The sequence below is a fragment of the Parasteatoda tepidariorum genome, chromosome 12, assembly GCF_982258835.1.
Source record: "Parasteatoda tepidariorum strain Cologne lab strain chromosome 12, Ptep-v5.0, whole genome shotgun sequence".
Lineage (NCBI taxonomy): Eukaryota > Metazoa > Arthropoda > Arachnida > Araneae > Theridiidae > Parasteatoda > Parasteatoda tepidariorum.
The window spans coordinates 65,800,426-65,819,471 of record NC_141766.1 but is presented as its reverse complement, the minus strand read 5'-3'; the positions used below and the strand labels follow the sequence as shown (position 1 = coordinate 65,819,471).

The 19,046-nt window shown below is 28.2% G+C and overlaps 1 protein-coding gene across 6 annotated transcripts in view; it reads left to right on the top strand.

The window, feature by feature from the left end:
- The window catches only part of LOC107455527 (testis-expressed protein 9), an 83,466-nt gene that overhangs the window by 40,640 nt on the left and 23,780 nt on the right, over positions 1-19,046 (top strand). For all 6 annotated transcript variants that reach the window (XM_087156165.1, XM_016073127.4, XM_071188375.2 and 3 more), the window contains 4 exons: positions 3,133-3,240; positions 4,212-4,263; positions 6,912-6,988; positions 8,337-8,376. In XM_087156165.1, coding sequence (XP_087012291.1) covers positions 3,140-3,240; positions 4,212-4,263; positions 6,912-6,988; positions 8,337-8,376 — 270 coding nt within the window. In that variant the 5' untranslated portion in view covers positions 3,133-3,139. The remainder of the gene's footprint in view (positions 1-3,132; positions 3,241-4,211; positions 4,264-6,911; positions 6,989-8,336; positions 8,377-19,046) is intronic.

The window sequence follows — 19,046 nt, the reverse complement described above, 5'->3', positions numbered from 1 at the left end:
GTAATACATAGTAATCAGAACAAACCTATTAACACAGATAATTTTAGCAGTGTGTAATTATTATTTATGTGAATTATAACTGTTAATTTTTTAAAAAAATGTAATACAAGTAAAAAGGCAGTGCTTTTAGGAGATGGTGGCTTTTGTTTTTTACAAAAAAAAAAAAAAAAATGTGTGTTTATAATGATTTAAAGGCAGGCAGGGCAGGCCACTTTTTAAATACGCTTAAGGAGAACACTGTATACTGAATGTAGTTTTGAAACTACAGAAGAAATATATCATAAAAGAAAGAAGAATAAATTGCTTTTTAATGACATTTTTATTTATTTCTGTGAATAAATTCTTAACATGACTGCTATTGCCTCCTAGTGGGTCATGAAAACTTCTATGAAGGTGTTAGGACTTTCTATAGGATATGCAAAAACTTACAAAAAAAAAAGCTTTTAAATATTGAATTTTACTGAAAAATTGATAATCATATTTTTTTGGATTGAGAAATCAGTACATATTTAATTCTGCATGAATTACTAGTCAGTAAATCAGATATTAATCCTGCAATTTGTAGAGAAAAAACTTATCTATATTAGGGTTTGAGTTACCCTTTGCTTGCTGTTTGCACAAAAAATGTTTCATGTTAAGAAGTTTAAAAGTTATTTTAAGCTATTATATATATATATATATATAAAAATTTTTTCATATGTAACGGCAACCTTTATTAAAAAAAATTCGAAAAAGAACTTGAAATAAAAAATTGTTGGCTGATAGGAATTTTCCATAACTTAACACTATGATTAAAAGTGTACCAAATCAAAAATAAAGAATGTAAAAGTAATACTTTTACATTCTTAAATATTAGTACTTGCAAAAGTAATACTTGCAAAGTGTGTGATAAATCACAAAGGCTAGGAGCCCATGATCTAAATGCTTGAAAGATATATTGATTTATCTTCCCTATCCTGCAATATCTGGTCTAAATATCAATAATTTATTTTTTAAATAATAGTATTATCCTAGCTGTTAAGCCAAAAATTCTTTGCTTTGTAGTTAGTTGCAAACCCAGGCATTGTGGGGAACAGGGCATTCAGAACATGTGCCTCTCAAATAATTTTCTAAAACTGCAGAATTTTTCTGTTTTTTTCTTTTTATACTTCCAAAAATTTTTTTTTAATTAAAATCTTTAGATGGTTTATTTCAAGAAATTTTTAAAATTTGAATAAAATGATTTCAATGAAATAAAATTTAAGAACTATTGTACAAAGTATTGAATAATTGTAGTTGTTCATAAAAGATTTCATGGATTCCTTTTAATTACCAATATTATTTGTGTTTGTTTTATTTGCAAAATAATTTTTTTTAATGATAAATAAGATACTGGATAAAAGTATAGGTGTTAAAAGACACAAAAGTTAAAATTTTTCCCTAAAAGATGGAAATAATACTAAGAAATAAATGCATGTCTCATCTAATTGCTTAGGGCCAACAAAATGTGCTAAAAATTTTAGGTTCTTCCAAATTTTCATGCACTTAAACAGTTTTAGTTCACAATTGCTCTGCTATAAATGGTTCTACTCTAATTTTCAACAGGGTATAAATGTTTTCTACAATGATTAAATGCAGTGCGTAACATAGAATTATTGGATAAATTTTTAAAGCTGACAATTAGATAACTGTAATAATATTTTAATCACTGTAACAAGTCCTTTTTTTCTTATTCAATGGTTCAATTGTTTCAGATGGGACAGACTTTGTCTTTCTCTAGTAGTTTTTTCAGACATTCCAACTTTTACAAACTGGTTTTAAATTTTTTACTTTTATGATAAGATCCCTTTCAGTAACCTTCATTGGGGTCTTCCTACTCTAACAAATGATAGTTCTTTCATTCATTTTGCAACTTTTGTTAGAGAATCATATTAATAAGTTTATATTTAGCTACTCATGATAACTAAATGAAATATATCGTTAAATTTCTATTTTTATTTTGGTTATTGTTCGATTATAATTTGTCTCAACCAAAGTAACTACATAAGAATTAATATTTTATTTAATTAATAATCTTAATTGCAAATTTTTTAATACAATAAGATGGTGCTATTCTGGGGGAGAATCATAGCAAATACTTCATGGCAAATTCTGTTTCACCTATAATTAGTAATTTAAAATTTAAAGCATGTAAATAAGTGAGTTCAAATTCTCGACTATGTAACCCTGATTAATCCTTCCATAATTTGTTTGCATTTTGATATTTTGAAAAAAAAAAAAGCATTTGAAGCTTCATGGTTTACTTTTGATTTATTTGAACTCACATTTTTTCTATACTTTTTAATTTAAATTACTAATTTAGGTGAAACAGAATTTGCCATGATAGTTTTCTCATGTAGTATAGCGTAACTCTTAAACAGAAAAATTTTTGTTTTCTTTTTTTCGCTGTAGAGAAAGTTGTACTATTAGTATGACAAGTTACTTTTTCTGCCATGCAATAGAAAATCAACATAAGTCCCAAAAATTGGTAATTCAGATTTTCATGTATTTCACATATTTGTATAAGCTAAACATAGCAAAATAAATTTTTTTCAATAATCAATTTTTCCCCTCAGTTTTCTGAAGTTCAATTTCTAGCATTGATAGTATTACAGGGGGGAAAAGTTGTCAAGTTACTTTTTTCGAAATCTACCATGAAACACTTAAAAAATTTTTGTTCAATTGCATGGCTGTATTGCTTTTACTCATTTTTATTTTATTTGATGAAAATAAATAAAATAATTTGTTTTATTTACATTGATATTTTAAATTTAAATGAAGAATTCTCTAAAAAAATTGTATAGTGCAAAGTTATTATAACTAATAACTCAATTATTTGTTATAGTTTCCCCTTAACTTTCATCATAATTTATGAAAGTAACTTGTAAAATCTCTTTTTCAGGAAAAATTTATTTTAGTGTAAATTAAATAAGCTTGAAAAATTAAACATTTTGTTTATTTTTTCACTTTTATTTTAATGAATCAGATTGCTGTTGTTTGTTTATTTTAATTTATGCATATTGTAAAAACATATAATTTTCATTAAATGTAATTTACATTGAAATTAAAAATTAAGTTAATATTTAAATTAATGGAGATTTTTGCTTCATTTAGTAAAAAAATGAATGTTTCTGGAGCACGCCCTAAAAGGCACTCAAGAAATGATGATAATCAAAGTGATGGCAATGAAGGCTCTGATGGAAAGGATGATGATAGAAACCGGTTTGTATAAATGTGTCAACTGACATGGGAAAACAAGTTTTTGTTTTCTGTTTGTATCACTCTCATAAAAGTAAAAGAAATTAAAGTAAAGAATAAAATTTTTGAAATAGCTTAGTATTTACTGATATAAATAAATTAATTGAAATAAATTTTTTAATTATGTTTATATTCAAATTATGAATTTTTGCACTTAATTAAATTAAATTGCATAGTTTAGAAAATGTTTGTTGCGGTATAAAGTAAAATTATTTTATGAATCAGCATTCATCCTTTTTTTCAAAGTTTCCTCTAAGACTTATCTTTTGGTTCTTATTAATGTAAGTTATGGGGAATAAAAATTATTCAGAATAGTTTGAATGGTTAAATATATTTTTTCTTGTTGCTTGAAAGATTTTAATGGTTTTATTAAAATTTGATTCATAAAATCAAATTTTAATAGAACCATGGTTTTATTAAAATTTGCAATGAGATTAAATTAATTAATAATCAGCTTTGTACAATTGATTCTTTTTTTCAAATTCTTAATTATTCCAAAAGTCTATTTTTATGCTACTATAGGCTTACTTTATAATTTTTTTTGTGTTAATAAAGATTTTCATTAGACGACACTAATTCATTTATCAGTTTATATCAAATTTGAACTATATTTTTCAGAATCCCTTTTCTATTTTAATTTCCAGTTTTAATGATTTATCATACAGTCATGTTTGTATTTGACGCCTAATTTAAGACCCTTGTATTAAATTTTTGGTTGTGATATTTTTAATAAAAAATCTATTTTAACTATGAATTAAGAAAAATTGGTATTTGTTCTGTTTGATACTAATTAAACCTAGTCACTAAGTTGATCTGTACTAATTGGATTTTATTTTCAAAACGTTATTTATGAAATTATTATTTATTATGATTGTTTAAAAAAACTTTGATTTGAATTGCTTAAAATAATTTTGAGTAATTCTTTTTCTATTTAGAAATATTGATCAAGATAATGATAATTCAGAGCAAAGTCATGATAACGATGGGGTAAGTATTTTTATTTTTTATTTCGATTATTTATTGTGTAACTGGTTTAATGATTTGTGTAGACAGTAATTTCATCAGATTAATTTAGTTTGTGCTGAGTAAAGCATTTATTGTTCTATGTGTAACACGTTATAGATTTTTAAAAATTTTCTTTTATAAAAGTTTACTTTGTAAGTATTCTAGTTAAAAAAAGTGAAACTTTTTCTTTCAATTTTGTAATTATAAGTAATTTAAAAATTTTTTATTTTCTTATCATGAGCACTTTTCTTATGTTTAAGCATTTTATTTTTTTACTTGTTTACTTCTACTGTTTAGCCCTTCTTTAAATATCTGTCAAGCAGAGTGCAAGAAATGATTTTATTAAAAAATTAATTTCTCGAAACTAATATCTCACTTGTAGTAAGATTTAAAAAAATATGTAAATGTGATGATGCTCTCCTAGTTTCTTTAAGTTCGTTATTTTTTATTTAATATTTTTTCGGCTATTTTTGGGAAATTACCAGATTTTTGTAAAAAATTAAGACACCTTTCTGTTCATATTACTTTTTACTATGTGTTTTAGAAACCAATAGTTTGGTAGACATGGCATTATATTTATGCAAATGTTTTCTTTTCAAAACCATGTATTTTGTATTCTCAATTTATAAATTTTAGAATTTTGAAATTTTTTTTTAAATAAGATAAACTGTGCTTCCTAATTTCAGCAAAGTAAATTCGTTACGATTCATTAGTTTCTTACATAGATAAACTTTATTTCCTGTTCCAGTATTCTCGCATGTTTCATATAGCATTTAATTATTTGAAGGTGCTGAAAATTCTAAATTGATGCAATTTATCTGATTTAATTCATGTTTTTTTTCTTTTCTGAAATATAAAATTACTTCAAGAAGTACCCATTTTTTACGTTTGCAGTTAGGGAAATGAATGTATTTATACATTGCATTATAAATGCCTTAAGCATCATTCTATATAAATAATCTAATATGCACAAGACATTATTTCTTATTGAATGACTCTATCAGGATAAATATATTTATTTGGATATAAGCTAATTTATAAATGTACACAAGTATATGATATACTCTAATAATATAAATTTGTATGAATATATGCTAATATATTGATTTTTTTTTTATAATATTTAATTATATTGAAATAAAAATCATAGTTTTGAGCAGAAGAAAAAAATTTCACTTTATTTTCTTGTAGTGTTTTATTTTATTCATGAACTCTCACCCATTCAAGAAATTTTTTTAAATCGATGCAATGAACTAAAATGTTTAGTACAATTGTTATTTTATTTTTTTTATCACTAAAAAAGAAATATTTTATTTGGTTTTTATAAATTGTAATTTTTTTTGTTAATCTTACAGTATTACAACCATTTAAAACCCAAAATATAACAAGGAATTTATTTACAAACAGCATTGTCTAAAGAAAAAATGCATAAATTTTTATGTTATGAAATCGTATTCTAATAAATCTGCATTGCTAGTAATTAAATACTTCCATGTCTTTTTATATAAAATAATTATTAACAGAATGTTTAAAGTACTTTTTCTTTTATTTAAATATCCTTTTTGAAGCTAGAGCAACTTTTCAACTATAGAACTTCCAAAAGAACTTTCTCTATATTTAAAGTGAGTCTATATAGTGGTTCTATATTTATGCTATTAAAGGTTTTTTTTGTTAGCATTTTCAATATATATTAAATTTTATAAAAAGTAGTATAATTAATATTTGTTTGTAAATACTATGCGTAAAGTGCCATTTAAAACATTAGTAATTATATTAATGGATAAATGCAATTTCTTAGGTTTAGATTTTATCATGACTGTTTTATCCATGATTAAAACTGATACATGTAAAAAAACTTGCCAACCCTGGTTTAAGTTAACTATAAAAAATAACAAAATCGTGACAACTTTAAAAATAATTTTTTTTATGCATTAAAGTTGTAGTGTTACTATTTATCCCTTTTGTGCTTATTTTTTTTATTTGTTTAGAATAAAATTTAACAATTCAAAATAAGTTGTTTTTTCACTCTTAGATACTGCTGGGAATTATTTTATTTTCATTGTGTCTTATTACATCTTCATTTTTCTTTATTAAGTCAATCAATATAAAAATGTTGCATAATAGCAAAATATAGTGTTCCTAAACGAGTTACTTCAACTTTAGATTATTAAGAAACTGATGTACTACATGACTTTTGAAAGATATAATTACTTCTTTAATTGTTTGAAGTTAAGTAAAAATTTGAAAATGTTTGTGTTGAAACTAAATGTTACACAGTACTGCTCATAAGGCATAATTGGTGGAGTAATCAGAATTAAAACCAGGTCCTGGTATCATGCAGGTACCAAAACTTGCTTGTCAGTTACACAGTATATCCCTTGAAATTATATTTCTTAAAGTTGGATAAATTGTTTAAGCTTACTGTTTCTTACTTAGTTGTTTCTTTTTCAAAATTAATGAAAACTAAATTGATTCAGTATTTTAATAAAATTTCAGGTATAGATTTAAGACTTTATTGCACATTCTTCAGTCATTATTTTATTATCCAAATTTGTCTTTGCTGTACATATGGAATCTGTTGGAATTATTTCTTCATATTGGATCTTTGGCATTAAAATTTTTCTTTTTAGGAACTTGGTGATGGTACTCCTCATAATGAAATCGATGCTCAAAATGAAAAAAGTGCAAGTAGTGATGGATCAAAAAGGTAATAAATCTTATACTCGCAGTAACCCTTCGTTATGCACCTGTGAGAAAATGACAAAGCTAAAAGTACTAAAGTATCTAAAAGTGCTATTTAAAGAAGGTCATAAAGTAACAAAGAAACTTGAAATCAGTACTTTTTACTTTAAGGTCGTTTATATTTGAGAAATTATGAATGTTATTTTTAAGCTACAGCTTTTTTAACATAGTATTCTGATGTAAATTCATATTGTTTTTTTATCATAATATTTAGTAATTACTTTTTAATACACAGCTGGGATGCATATCTACAAGTTTCATAACTAAATTGCAATCTAATAAATATCAAATCACGCACTGAAATGAACAGAATCATGAAATGAATTCCATAGGAATATTATTATTCCTCATTATGCATTTTAGTTTTTTTTGTTTGCATATTTAATACCTGTGTGATTACTGTTTAACCGTCTGATGGTTCTACACATAAAAAGTCTAATTTTAACCTATAGTTTTTTCTGCGTAGCAAAACCGGTTTTTTCATGTTAATAGGTAGAGGAATAGTGTATAAGGGAGAAACATTTTTCCAATTTTGCCCATTTGTTTTACTGCCAATGGATTAAATCAAATGATTAAAATCAGTGGTTTAATTCATTTTAAAATATTTCTTTTTTTTTTTTTTAAATAAAAGACCTTTGAAATCTATAAAGTAAAAAGCTATAATTAGGATAGTTTGCTATGTTTAGTAAGTTTTGATTAAGGAATTAACATGGCAACAGATTTCAAATTTTTTTATACCAGTTTGATGACAACTAAAAACAAAAAGTGGAATATTTTTTAAAGGAATACAAAAACTAGTAGTAATTTGCAGATTTTATATATTTATTATCAATATACATTTGTATAAAAGCTAGTATTTCCCCCTTGTATAGATAAATTAAGTATGTTTTGTAGCTTTGAAGTTATGAATGCTATGATTTTTAGTATGATATAATTCGCTTTTCATTATTAATTTTTTTTTATTTGTGTGTATTTTTTAAAATATTTAACTGCGTTGATACATAAAAGACGTAAGCATATTGATTAAATTTCATCATTATGAACCAATCCTTCATATTGCAAACGTTCTACAAAAATATATAAATTTTATTTTAAATATGCATAAATTATGCTGCTTGAAATAATTTAATAAAGATCTATTAACCTTAAAACTAATCAGTACTTGATATCTTTGCAATTTAAGAAAGAAAAAGAACTATCCATAAATTTGTTTTATAAATTTTTTTTAATGTATTTTCTTCAAAAAACTATTTTTGTTTCTTTTCGTAAGTTGCTGTAAATCTTTAATACAGATTTAATTTTCTCTCATTTAGAGTCAGCCCAATTTTATTTGAAGAACGAGAACCAAAGAAGGTAAATATTGCTTATATGCTTGTGTTTATGATTATAATTATAGCAAAACGTTTTTGTACTTAAAAACTAATTAGCATTAAGATTTGGAAGATCATATTTTATCAGAGTGGCATCCCACCTGGAAAACCTTGTAAACCTGTAATTATAAGGGAATTTTTTATACTGTAAAAAACCTGGAAAAATCAGGGAATTTAAAAAAAACTGATTGTTTTCTTAATTTAAATTATTTTACCATATTCACTTTTTTAAGACAAAAATTTATCGCCAAACAATTCAAATATCATCAACTGAGCAGTACTTTGCTTGCATTAAAATTTGCTTCCTATTAAACTAGAATACCACATGAAGCTCTCCCATGATTGCTAAATGAATGGAGAAACCTTTGACTTCTTTCGAGATTATGGGACTTACACTTTGGGAAAGGCAAAATTATGGTCGATGTGGAAGAAGGGGCTAGGATACTTGCTTTTGTAGATTTTTTTCTTCTATTTCATGGGCCAAATCCATTTATTGTTTAAGTTTGTTTAATGTTTTTTTTTTTCTCACAAAATGATTCAAAATGTTTTAGTATTTTGAACTTTATGAAATTCTCTAAAAACTAGTTTGTTATAATTTAGTAATAAATTTTGTATTTCACTCGTTTTCTGAAAGTTTTTGTACTCTTTTTCCTATGAAATTTTGAATTATATTTTCTCAGCAAAGCCTACCAATCACTCATTTTCTTACAATCGCTAACAGCAATGTTTGTCGACAAATTGTTGCATTGAGGCTAATTTCCTGGATTGCATTTTAACCTTGTATAACATATTTTATTTAAAAAAAGGTTCTTTTGCGAACCAACTATGTTAACATTTAATTTTACTGTTTTGTTGGTAAATATTTGATTATTTATACAAAATTGGAATTGTGCAGTAATCACAATGTCAAAAGTTTGTAAATGTTTCTTGCATTCCAGAGATGATATTTCTGAAACTGTTTCTCCTTTTTCTCTTAAAAGTTTGCAGAAATTAACCTTTTTATTCACCATTGACACTGACCAAACGCAAAACACCCAGTTCAGAAACCGGTTTGGAAATATTGACCACGAGTCAAAAAGTGTATTCTTTACTTTTTGACCGTCTATTTCATAACTGCAGGTCTCTTAACCCGCTGTTAACTTGCACTCCAGTGGGAGATTTATAGCCTTATCAAAAGTGTTCATTTTCAATTTTTGTTACTATTTTTAAAATAAGTTTGATGTTGAAAATAAAAGATTGCATTGAGCAATTAAATTTGATTCCCTTTTTTACTGGATAAGTGAAAAATCTGTTAAGTTTCTTTTTTTTAATTGACTTGTGACTTGTATTGATGAGCAGAAGGATCTGAGTTTTATTATTATAAATTTAGATATTTTATTATTATATATATCATGAAGCCGTACACAACCATAGAAATATTGAAATCCAATTAAAAATACTTTTATTTCGCACAATGATCTAGGGGATTATGCTAACATCATTCTCTTTCGCCTTATTTGCATATTTTTTCCCTTCATAACATATCGATAACTTAAACCATTAAGAAGAATTTTCTTTCTTAAAAAACGTAAATGAAATGGTATAAAATAAACTTCTCAGCTCAGATCAGTGTAAATTAACACATTTCTATTATTCATAAGAAGTTATAAGTGACTATTATTGTGCTGCCATCTGCCAATGATACAGAGAATCACCTTCGGGGATATGGTGAAAAAGATAAGTTTTTTAAAAAGGCAAATGTCATAATCTGAAAAAATATTCCAAATCTTTTAAAAAATCATACATTTAAAAATTTAATTATATTTAAGTAATTATAAATGGAAATATGCACCAGATGTCATAAAGTAGCCAGCCATATATTAAAAAAGAAGTCTACTAAAGATGGGCAGTTTAATTTCATATAGTTTTAACCAATTAATCTCTCTCAAATTATTCTATTTTCTTCAAATGTTCAATAGCTTATTTTATGGTTATAAAATTCTGAAATTTATTGATTTGCACGGAAGTTATTTGATGCAGGTTGTTGTGTAGGTTAGATGTTACCTCAGATCAAAATTTGTATTATTCTTGTGGCCGCACTCTGTACTATCCACTAATTTTTTTTCCGAACATAAAATTATTTATGTGCAGCAATGACTGCTAATAATAATTTGAGAAAAATAAAAGATATTAACATAGGAAAATTTTATTTTGATTATATTAATGAGCATTAATTATAGTTAACATCTAGTAATAAATTGCCCACACTGAACATGAAAAAAAAGCATCTGAACATCAAAAGAGTTATTTTTGAAAACATAAATAAATAAAAATTCGCATAGTGCTCATCAGCAGTTACTCAAACTGGGGAACTCTTCAGATTAAAGTTAGTTAACTCTGGGTCCAACTGACACCCAGTTATGTTCATGGTGAAATGATATTTTGTAATCTAACCTGGAGTTGCTCTCATAAAACCTGTTTTGATCTGTAACTGAGAGATAGATTCCATGCTGAATTCAGGCTTAAGGAATGAGTGAATTATTGCATTCATGCTAATTTTCTCGATTGCATTTTTACCTTTTATAACATATTTTATTTAAAAAAAAGGCTGTTTTATGAACCAATTATATGTTAATATTTAATTTTACTGTTTATGTGGTGATGTTCAGTTCATCACCACACACATTAAGATAAGAATAAAAATGAATAACAATTAAAAATAATATGCTCTTAAGTAAGAGAACAAGATCATTAGAATGATCACTAATTGCAAGGTGTTAAAACTATTTATTAAAGTAGATCATTTAAGATATTTAGAGTTACAAATTTTGTTCCAGGAAGGCATTCACACTAATTAATAATAGGTACATAAAAATGAATTTACATGAAATTATACATTATAAAGCTGCACTGCTAACAAGTAAAATAAATAAAAAAAATAATTAAGGGGTGATAGAAAATTTTATAATATAACTTAGCTGTTGAGGATCCTCATATTTTTATCTCTTAACCCCAGCTCTCCAAAACCATGTGTGTCCTTCCCTTTTCTCTCACCTCCTCTAACCAAGCCCCCAAAGCATACTCAACTCTTATTGGCTGTTACCACCATCACAAAATAAGTAGGGCTATACTTGCTATTTCTTTTTTTTTTTTATTTTTGGCTAAATTATTTAAGGGCAGAAAAGGGCAGGTGAAAACTTATGAAAGAGAAACTAAAACTTAAAGTAATTATAGCAGCGCAGAGCAGTGCAGCAAAGATAAAAGTAACAAACATCATAAAAGCAATACCACATATATATAAAAGTAACAAAACATCATAAAAGCAATACCACATATATCTTTCCCCCTGGGGAAAAAAAATTTAATAAATTAAATTTTTTTCTTGAAAAAGGTCACTGACTAGTAGGATCTTTTGGAAGAAGTCACTGATTAGTTATTCTTGCATAAGGATGGTTACCGTTACAACACAAACTGTGGAGTCTGATGTTGAAGAGAAGTGAGGTGGGAGAACTGAGTGATCAGGATGAGCAGTGTGTCTGTTTGAAAGTTCAATTCAGCAAATTAACATGAAGGTGTTGTGTTTTATGGATGAGGTTGCAGCAGGGATCAATGATGCATATAGGTATCATGAAATATTATTTTTTTTTTAAGACAATGGCTACCACGCAGCTGAGCATTTACCAATGAAAAGCGAAACAATCAAGAGATATTTGTGGCCTTATGATGCCTCAGGAGTACCTATCTTTCACACGCCATTGAAGAGTTCAGAAGTTAGAGTGGCCGGCATGATTTTCTGACGAGGATTCAGCAAACACTTCCACTTTGAGACAGATCCACTCAGCCTCCCAACCAGACTAATTCTGAAAGAGTTCCACTTAAACGTCCTTAAAGTTCACATTAAATTGCTTTTAGTTCAGTAACATAAAGAGATTTAGTCACGAAGCTTTCTTGATTATCATGATAAGCACTTTACACATACACAACATAAAGAATTATAATATATATATACAATGACAAAAACATAGTATAAAATAGCACATTACATACACATTATTACAAAGTAGTTACACCCTTTTATTTTTTTACAAATCCCTGAGGATCTCTAGGTCTGAGATTATATCTCGGTTCTACCACATCTGACGAATCAGATTCCGATAAAGAATCATTTAAAAATGAAACGGGTGAAATAGATGTATCACGAAAGAAATCATATGAAGAATTACTTTCTTCACTTTGAACATCTGTTTGTACATCACAATTTAATTGAGCCCTACAGGGTTGTGATACAAAATAACCAAAACTTAGTAATTCTTTCTCATTAATGGGCTTCATTAAGGCAGGATATAATTTTTTATCCGCAGCAGGGTGTCTAACCTCACACCCTTTAAGGTTATCACTAATTACAGAATTTTCTTCCTCAAATATGGAAGACGATGGAAATATTTCTCTCTCTGGAATTTTTATTATACGATTGACATGAGATGTAGTAGTTTTTAATGGGTTAGCTACTAAAGTTAATTCAAACAGGACAGGGGAACATTTCCTTGACACCCTATAAGGACCATGGTTTAATTTTGAGAGTTTTTTCGAGGTGTGAACCTTAATTTTAGGTGTATGAAGATAAACCAAATCACCTAATTTTATATCTTTGATATGTCTAGTTGTGGCAGTAGAAGCAACCTGGTTGTCAGCAGCTTTCTCTAAATTTTCTTTTACAATGGCAAATGCCTGTTGCAATCTAGGAATCAATTCTTGAACATAGGTAGGATTATCATTGTATGTCCTAAACTTTGACGAAAATATTAAGTCATATGGCATCACAAGATCACGACCATATACTATATATGCTGGGGTTTGCTTTATTGTACGATGGAATGCTGTGCGAAAAGCCATTAGAGCCAAGGGAACACGTTCACACCAATCTGTTTGGTTTATACTAACAAGATGGCTGAGGGAATCAATGAGTGTTTTGTTTAATCTTTCTACTACACCGTTTCCTTGCGGATTATAACTTACAGTATGCTGCTTTTGAATGCCAAGTGTATCATATACTTGCTGCATTGCTTCGGAAATGAAATTCGTTCCTCGGTCTGAGTAAAAAGTTTCCATGAGTCCATGACGTGAAATGAAATCAATCAAAACTTTAGCAACAGTAGAGCTTTGGATGTTAGGTACAGGATATGCCTCAGGATACCGTGAAAAATAGTCTGTTATAACAAGTAACCATTTATTTCCATTTTTTGAAGTCACTAGGGGTCCAACTGCATCAATGCTACATTTTTGAAAGGGTCTACTGGCAGTTGGAATCTTTTGTAAAGGTGCCTTGTTTGAGGCTTTAAATCCTTTACGTTCGATACACGAGGGACAAGAAGCAACATAATTTTTAACATTTTTGTACATATTATACCAAAAAAAATTTTCTTTGACTCTATGAAGGGTTCTAGACAAACCTGGGTGGGCAACACTGTTATTATCATGACATTGTACTAATACAAGTTGAATTAAAGTTTTGGGAACAACTAGTTTAGGATTTAAGGAATTAACCCTAGAGCACAGTAAGACACCATTCTTTAGAAAAAAATTTGGAGAAGACGGGGAAAATTTTACATGAACACTTAATTTTCTCACAATTTTCTGGCAATGAGGATCATTTTTCTGTTCATCTATTAATTGGTTTTGTGATAGGTTAACTAACTGAAAGACTTTTAAATTGTTTTCTTGGGACTGTACACAATTTATGGTATCATTTGTTTTTAACCGCGATAGGTAGTCTGCCATAAGATTCAATTTTCCTGCCTTATGTATTACTTTGTATGAATAAGATTGCAAGGTCATTATCCAACGTGCAATCCTTGAATTATGATCTTTTAGATTTAGTACGTAAGATAAGCTCTTTTGATCGCAATAAATGGTGAATTCTTTTCCGATTAAATATTGTTTGAAGTGTTGAACACCAAAAATAATTGCCAATGCTTCCTTTTCAAAAACAGAATAATTTATTTCACTATCCTTTAATTTCCTAGAGGCAAAACTGATAGGATGCTGAAAACCAGTCTCATCTTCCTGAACTAATACAGCACCCAACGAATGTTTACTCGCATCAGTACAGAGAGCAAACTGTTTATGGAAATCTGGTAAAGCCAGGCACGGTTGAGATATTAAATGGTTTCGCAATTTTTCAAAAGCGTTTTGCTCAAGTTCAGTCCAAACAAAAGGAACCTTTTCTTTGGTAATATTAGTAAGGGGAAGAGCTAATTTCGAGTAATTTGGTATGAACCTACGATAAAAGCCTGTCAAACCAATAAATGCTCGCACCTCACGTTTACTCTTAGGAGGAAGAGCCCTTTGAATAGTCTGAATGTTTTTAGGATCTGGCATCACTTTACCCTCTATAACTCTATGTCCAAGATACGTTACCTCATCCTTAAGTAAAGAACACTTCTTAGGCTTAAGCTTTAGGTTTGCCTCTCTAAGACGCTTAAACACAATACCAAGTTTTTCAATGTGTTCTTCAAAGGTACGACTTGCAATTATTACATCATCAATATAGCAACCAATAGATAAATCAGTCAAGCCAGCTAGTACAAGTGACATTAACCGCTGAAAACTAGAGCTTGCATTCTTTAGGCCGAATGGCATACGTACATATTCAAAATTTCCATATTCGGTTGCAATACCCGTTAAATGTGCATGAGCAGGATACATTTTCATTTGATGAAAACCCGAAGTTAAATCTAAAGAGGAAAAGAATTTTGATCCAGATAGCAGGTCTATCATTTCCATTAAATTTGGAATTGGAAAATTATCAGGTAAAGTTTTTGCATTTAGTTTTCTCAAATCAGCAACCAATCGATATGAACCATCTGCCTTTTTCACAAGGAGTACAGGAGCGGCATAACTGGATGTTGAAGGCTGAATAATTCCAGCATCCAACAATTTGTTAAGCTGATTCCTCATTTCAGCCTTCAAGTGATAGGGGACACGATAAGGTTTTTGCCGAACGGGGATATCATCAGTTAATATAATGTGGTGTTCAACCAAAGAGCAAGACCCTAACTCACTAATCTCATTAGCAAAAACAGTTTTATATTCCAGTAAAAGATCAGATACTCTTTTTTGTTGATTTTCATCTAAATGTACTAAATTAAAATTTTTAAGAAAATCCTCATTATTGTCAGTAATGGTATTTATTGCTGAATTCTGTGAGCGCTCTACTTCATCAACCGTCACACCCTTGACCCTGCAAGTTTTCGAACTTTTATTTAAAGTAATAATATCCTCCGTAGGGTTAAAAATTTGAATCAGACATGCTGAATCATCCAACACTTCCGTCACAGCATGGGCAACAAAATAATCATTTTGCATATTATTTTCATTTGGTTGCACATATACGATATCTCCCTTAGCAAGTTTACTTGAATTAGAAATTTTTATTTGTACATTACTCACTGAATGCGGAGGCAACTTTAGTTTTCTATTCAGGATACCGAAATTTTGTGTTTTACATATATTTGAATTATTTATACTGTTTAAACTATTACTAGCCTTAACTGATACCATTATATCCCTCTCTATAACCTCACTATTAACACTATCCAACCATTTTATTTTAATCGAATGATTATACATTACACATTTTGAACAATCAATAATGAAATTAAATTCTTTTAAAAACTTGAATCCTAATATCAAATCAAATGTTGACGATAGTGGTTGGTTAGAAACAATAAGTTCTGTTAGGAATGTCTCCTCACTAATAGATATTTCAGTTTCAATAACTGAACTAGTACTTATACCTACACCTGTTACAGCAGTCAAGCTAGAATTGTGATCTTTTACCTTAAATTCCTTCAATTGCTGAAATATATTAGGGGAAATAACATTTACAGTTGCACCTGAATCAACAAGGGCTCTGCAGGTTATATTATTAACATTAATTTGTATTATAGGTAGAAAGTTTTGATTTAGATTACAGATGAGGTTATCGTCTGGATCAGGTTGGGGATTTACTGAAAAAATTGATCCATTACCTTTTCTCCCCTCTAGTAGTTTGGGTGAAATTCTTTGGGTCGAGTGCCACCCTGATTATTTGCTTCAGTTCTATGTGTGGTGGTGTACAAAGGAGATTGTTGAGTTTGGTGATAACTTTGTTGGTCATTTCCAAAATCCTCATTATATTGTACCTGAGTGGTTTGAAATGGTACCTCAAATTGCTGTTGGTGATTGAATGAACTCCGTGAGTTCTGCCGGGGTACTACAAATGGATGCTGCTGATTAATAGCAAATTGAGTGGGTTGCTGATATCTATTATGATTAGGGCGATTTTTAAAATTAGCTCTTTTCTTCTTTCTGCACTCATTTTCTTTATGTCCAACAATTTGACAGTAATTACAAGTTATTTTCTGAACTTTATTAATATTGGCGGCAGCTAACTCATTGATTTGGATTTGCATCTCACTTATCTGCTTAGTTAGGAGTGTTAAAACATTAACGTAGTCATTTGGCATATCATTAGTTTTATGTACTGGAGGGGTGTTAAGAGCATTTACGTTTGAACTTAAAGTTTGTAATGAGTTTTCTACCCTATTTGAAATTTCAATAGCTTCATCAAACGATAGGGGATTTAAAAGAATAACTTGGGCCTTTAAAGCTGGTTTTAAGCCGTTAATATATTGCGACATTTTTACTTTCTCCTTAAAATCTATAGGCAAATTTGCCAATTTTGCTAATCCCTCAATCCGCATGGCAAAATCCCTAGCTGTTTCACTTGTCTCCTGCTCAGCTGTAGAAAATGCAGCAAAGTTTTGAGCGAAAGATGTAGTAGGCGTAAAATAGCCTTTAATTCCCTTTTTCAGAGATTCGTAATCCGTAACTTTCCCTTCTAATGAATTGTTATAAAGCTTCCTAACAGCTCCTTCCATTTTTAATTTTGTTATAACCAATAGTTGTTCCTTTGACCATTCAGCTAATTTTGCTGTGGTTTCCAAGGATTCAAAAAAATCATTATAATTTTGATCATTTAAGGTGGGGATCAAAGACAACAAAAATGGGGATTTCAAACCTTCAGCCATATTTAATAGCTTATGTTTGCTAATAAATAATATATAAATATTAGTATCTATAGATACTACCACATAACAAAATATTAATTAATGTGTCTGCCTATCCTGGTCACGGCACCAAAAATATATGTGGTGATGTTCAGTTCATCACCACACACATTAAGATAAGAATAAAAATGAATAACAATTAAAAATAATATGCTCTTAAGTAAGAGAACAAGATCATTAGAATGATCACTAATTGCAAGGTGTTAAAACTATTTATTAAAGTAGATCATTTAAGATATTTAGAGTTACAAATTTTGTTCCAGGAAGGCATTCACACTAATTAATAATAGGTACATAAAAATGAATTTACATGAAATTATACATTATAAAGCTGCACTGCTAACAAGTAAAATAAATAAAAAAAATAATTAAGGGGTGATAGAAAATTTTATAATATAACTTAGCTGTTGAGGATCCTCATATTTTTATCTCTTAACCCCAGCTCTCCAAAACCATGTGTGTCCTTCCCTTTTCTCTCACCTCCTCTAACCAAGCCCCCAAAGCATACTCAACTCTTATTGGCTGTTACCACCATCACAAAATAAGTAGGGCTATACTTGCTATTTCTTTTTTTTTTTTATTTTTGGCTAAATTATTTAAGGGCAGAAAAGGGCAGGTGAAAACTTATGAAAGAGAAACTAAAACTTAAAGTAATTATAGCAGTGCAGAGCAGTGCAGCAAAGATAAAAGTAACAAACATCATAAAAGCAATACCACATATATATAAAAGTAACAAAACATCATAAAAGCAATACCACATTTAAGTGGTAAATATTTGATTTTAAATTTCAATTGCGTAGTCAAAACACAATGTCGAAAGTTTGTAAATGTTGCTTGCTTATAATGACTTTTGTAAATAATGACTTTTAACTTTTATCTGTTTTCAATTAGCATGTTAATTAGTATGTATTACTATGTTTTCAATTAGTATGTTGACTGTTAAATTAAGGACGACATCATTTAAAATTTTTAGCCACGGTTAAGTGAGTCTCAAACAAGTACAGTTTTCTTTTCTTTTAAAAAAAATCACACTTACAATAGAAAATGGAATAAATAATAATTAAAGTAAACTGTAACAAAACAGGTTATTTCACAGAAAACAGAAACATTTTACATTTTGATTTACAAAAAAAATCATCTAAATGCACTTTTTATATTTTATGTCCGATACCTAAATACATAATTGTATTCTGCTACTAGGATTTTTCTTCGTAAAATTATTTTTTCTGTTTAAAGCAAAATTCTAAGTCTCATTTGTGTAGTCTATTTGTATTTTTAAAATAATAAATATTTTTATTGTAAATTAATAACTATTTTTTTGTCTGACATTATTTACATCAGACACCACTGCTTTTCTTTTCATTACATTTGTTTTTATCTATTTCCATCTTTTATTTCAATTTTTCTGTATAAAATAAATAGAAAACATCCAAATATTCTTTTAGGTTAATTTATAATCATGTATTTGACCTTAGTAACCTAATAAAATCTGTTTAATTATGATGTACTTAGAGTAACTGAAACTCAAAGTTGATCAATGAAATTTATTTATATATTTTTATTT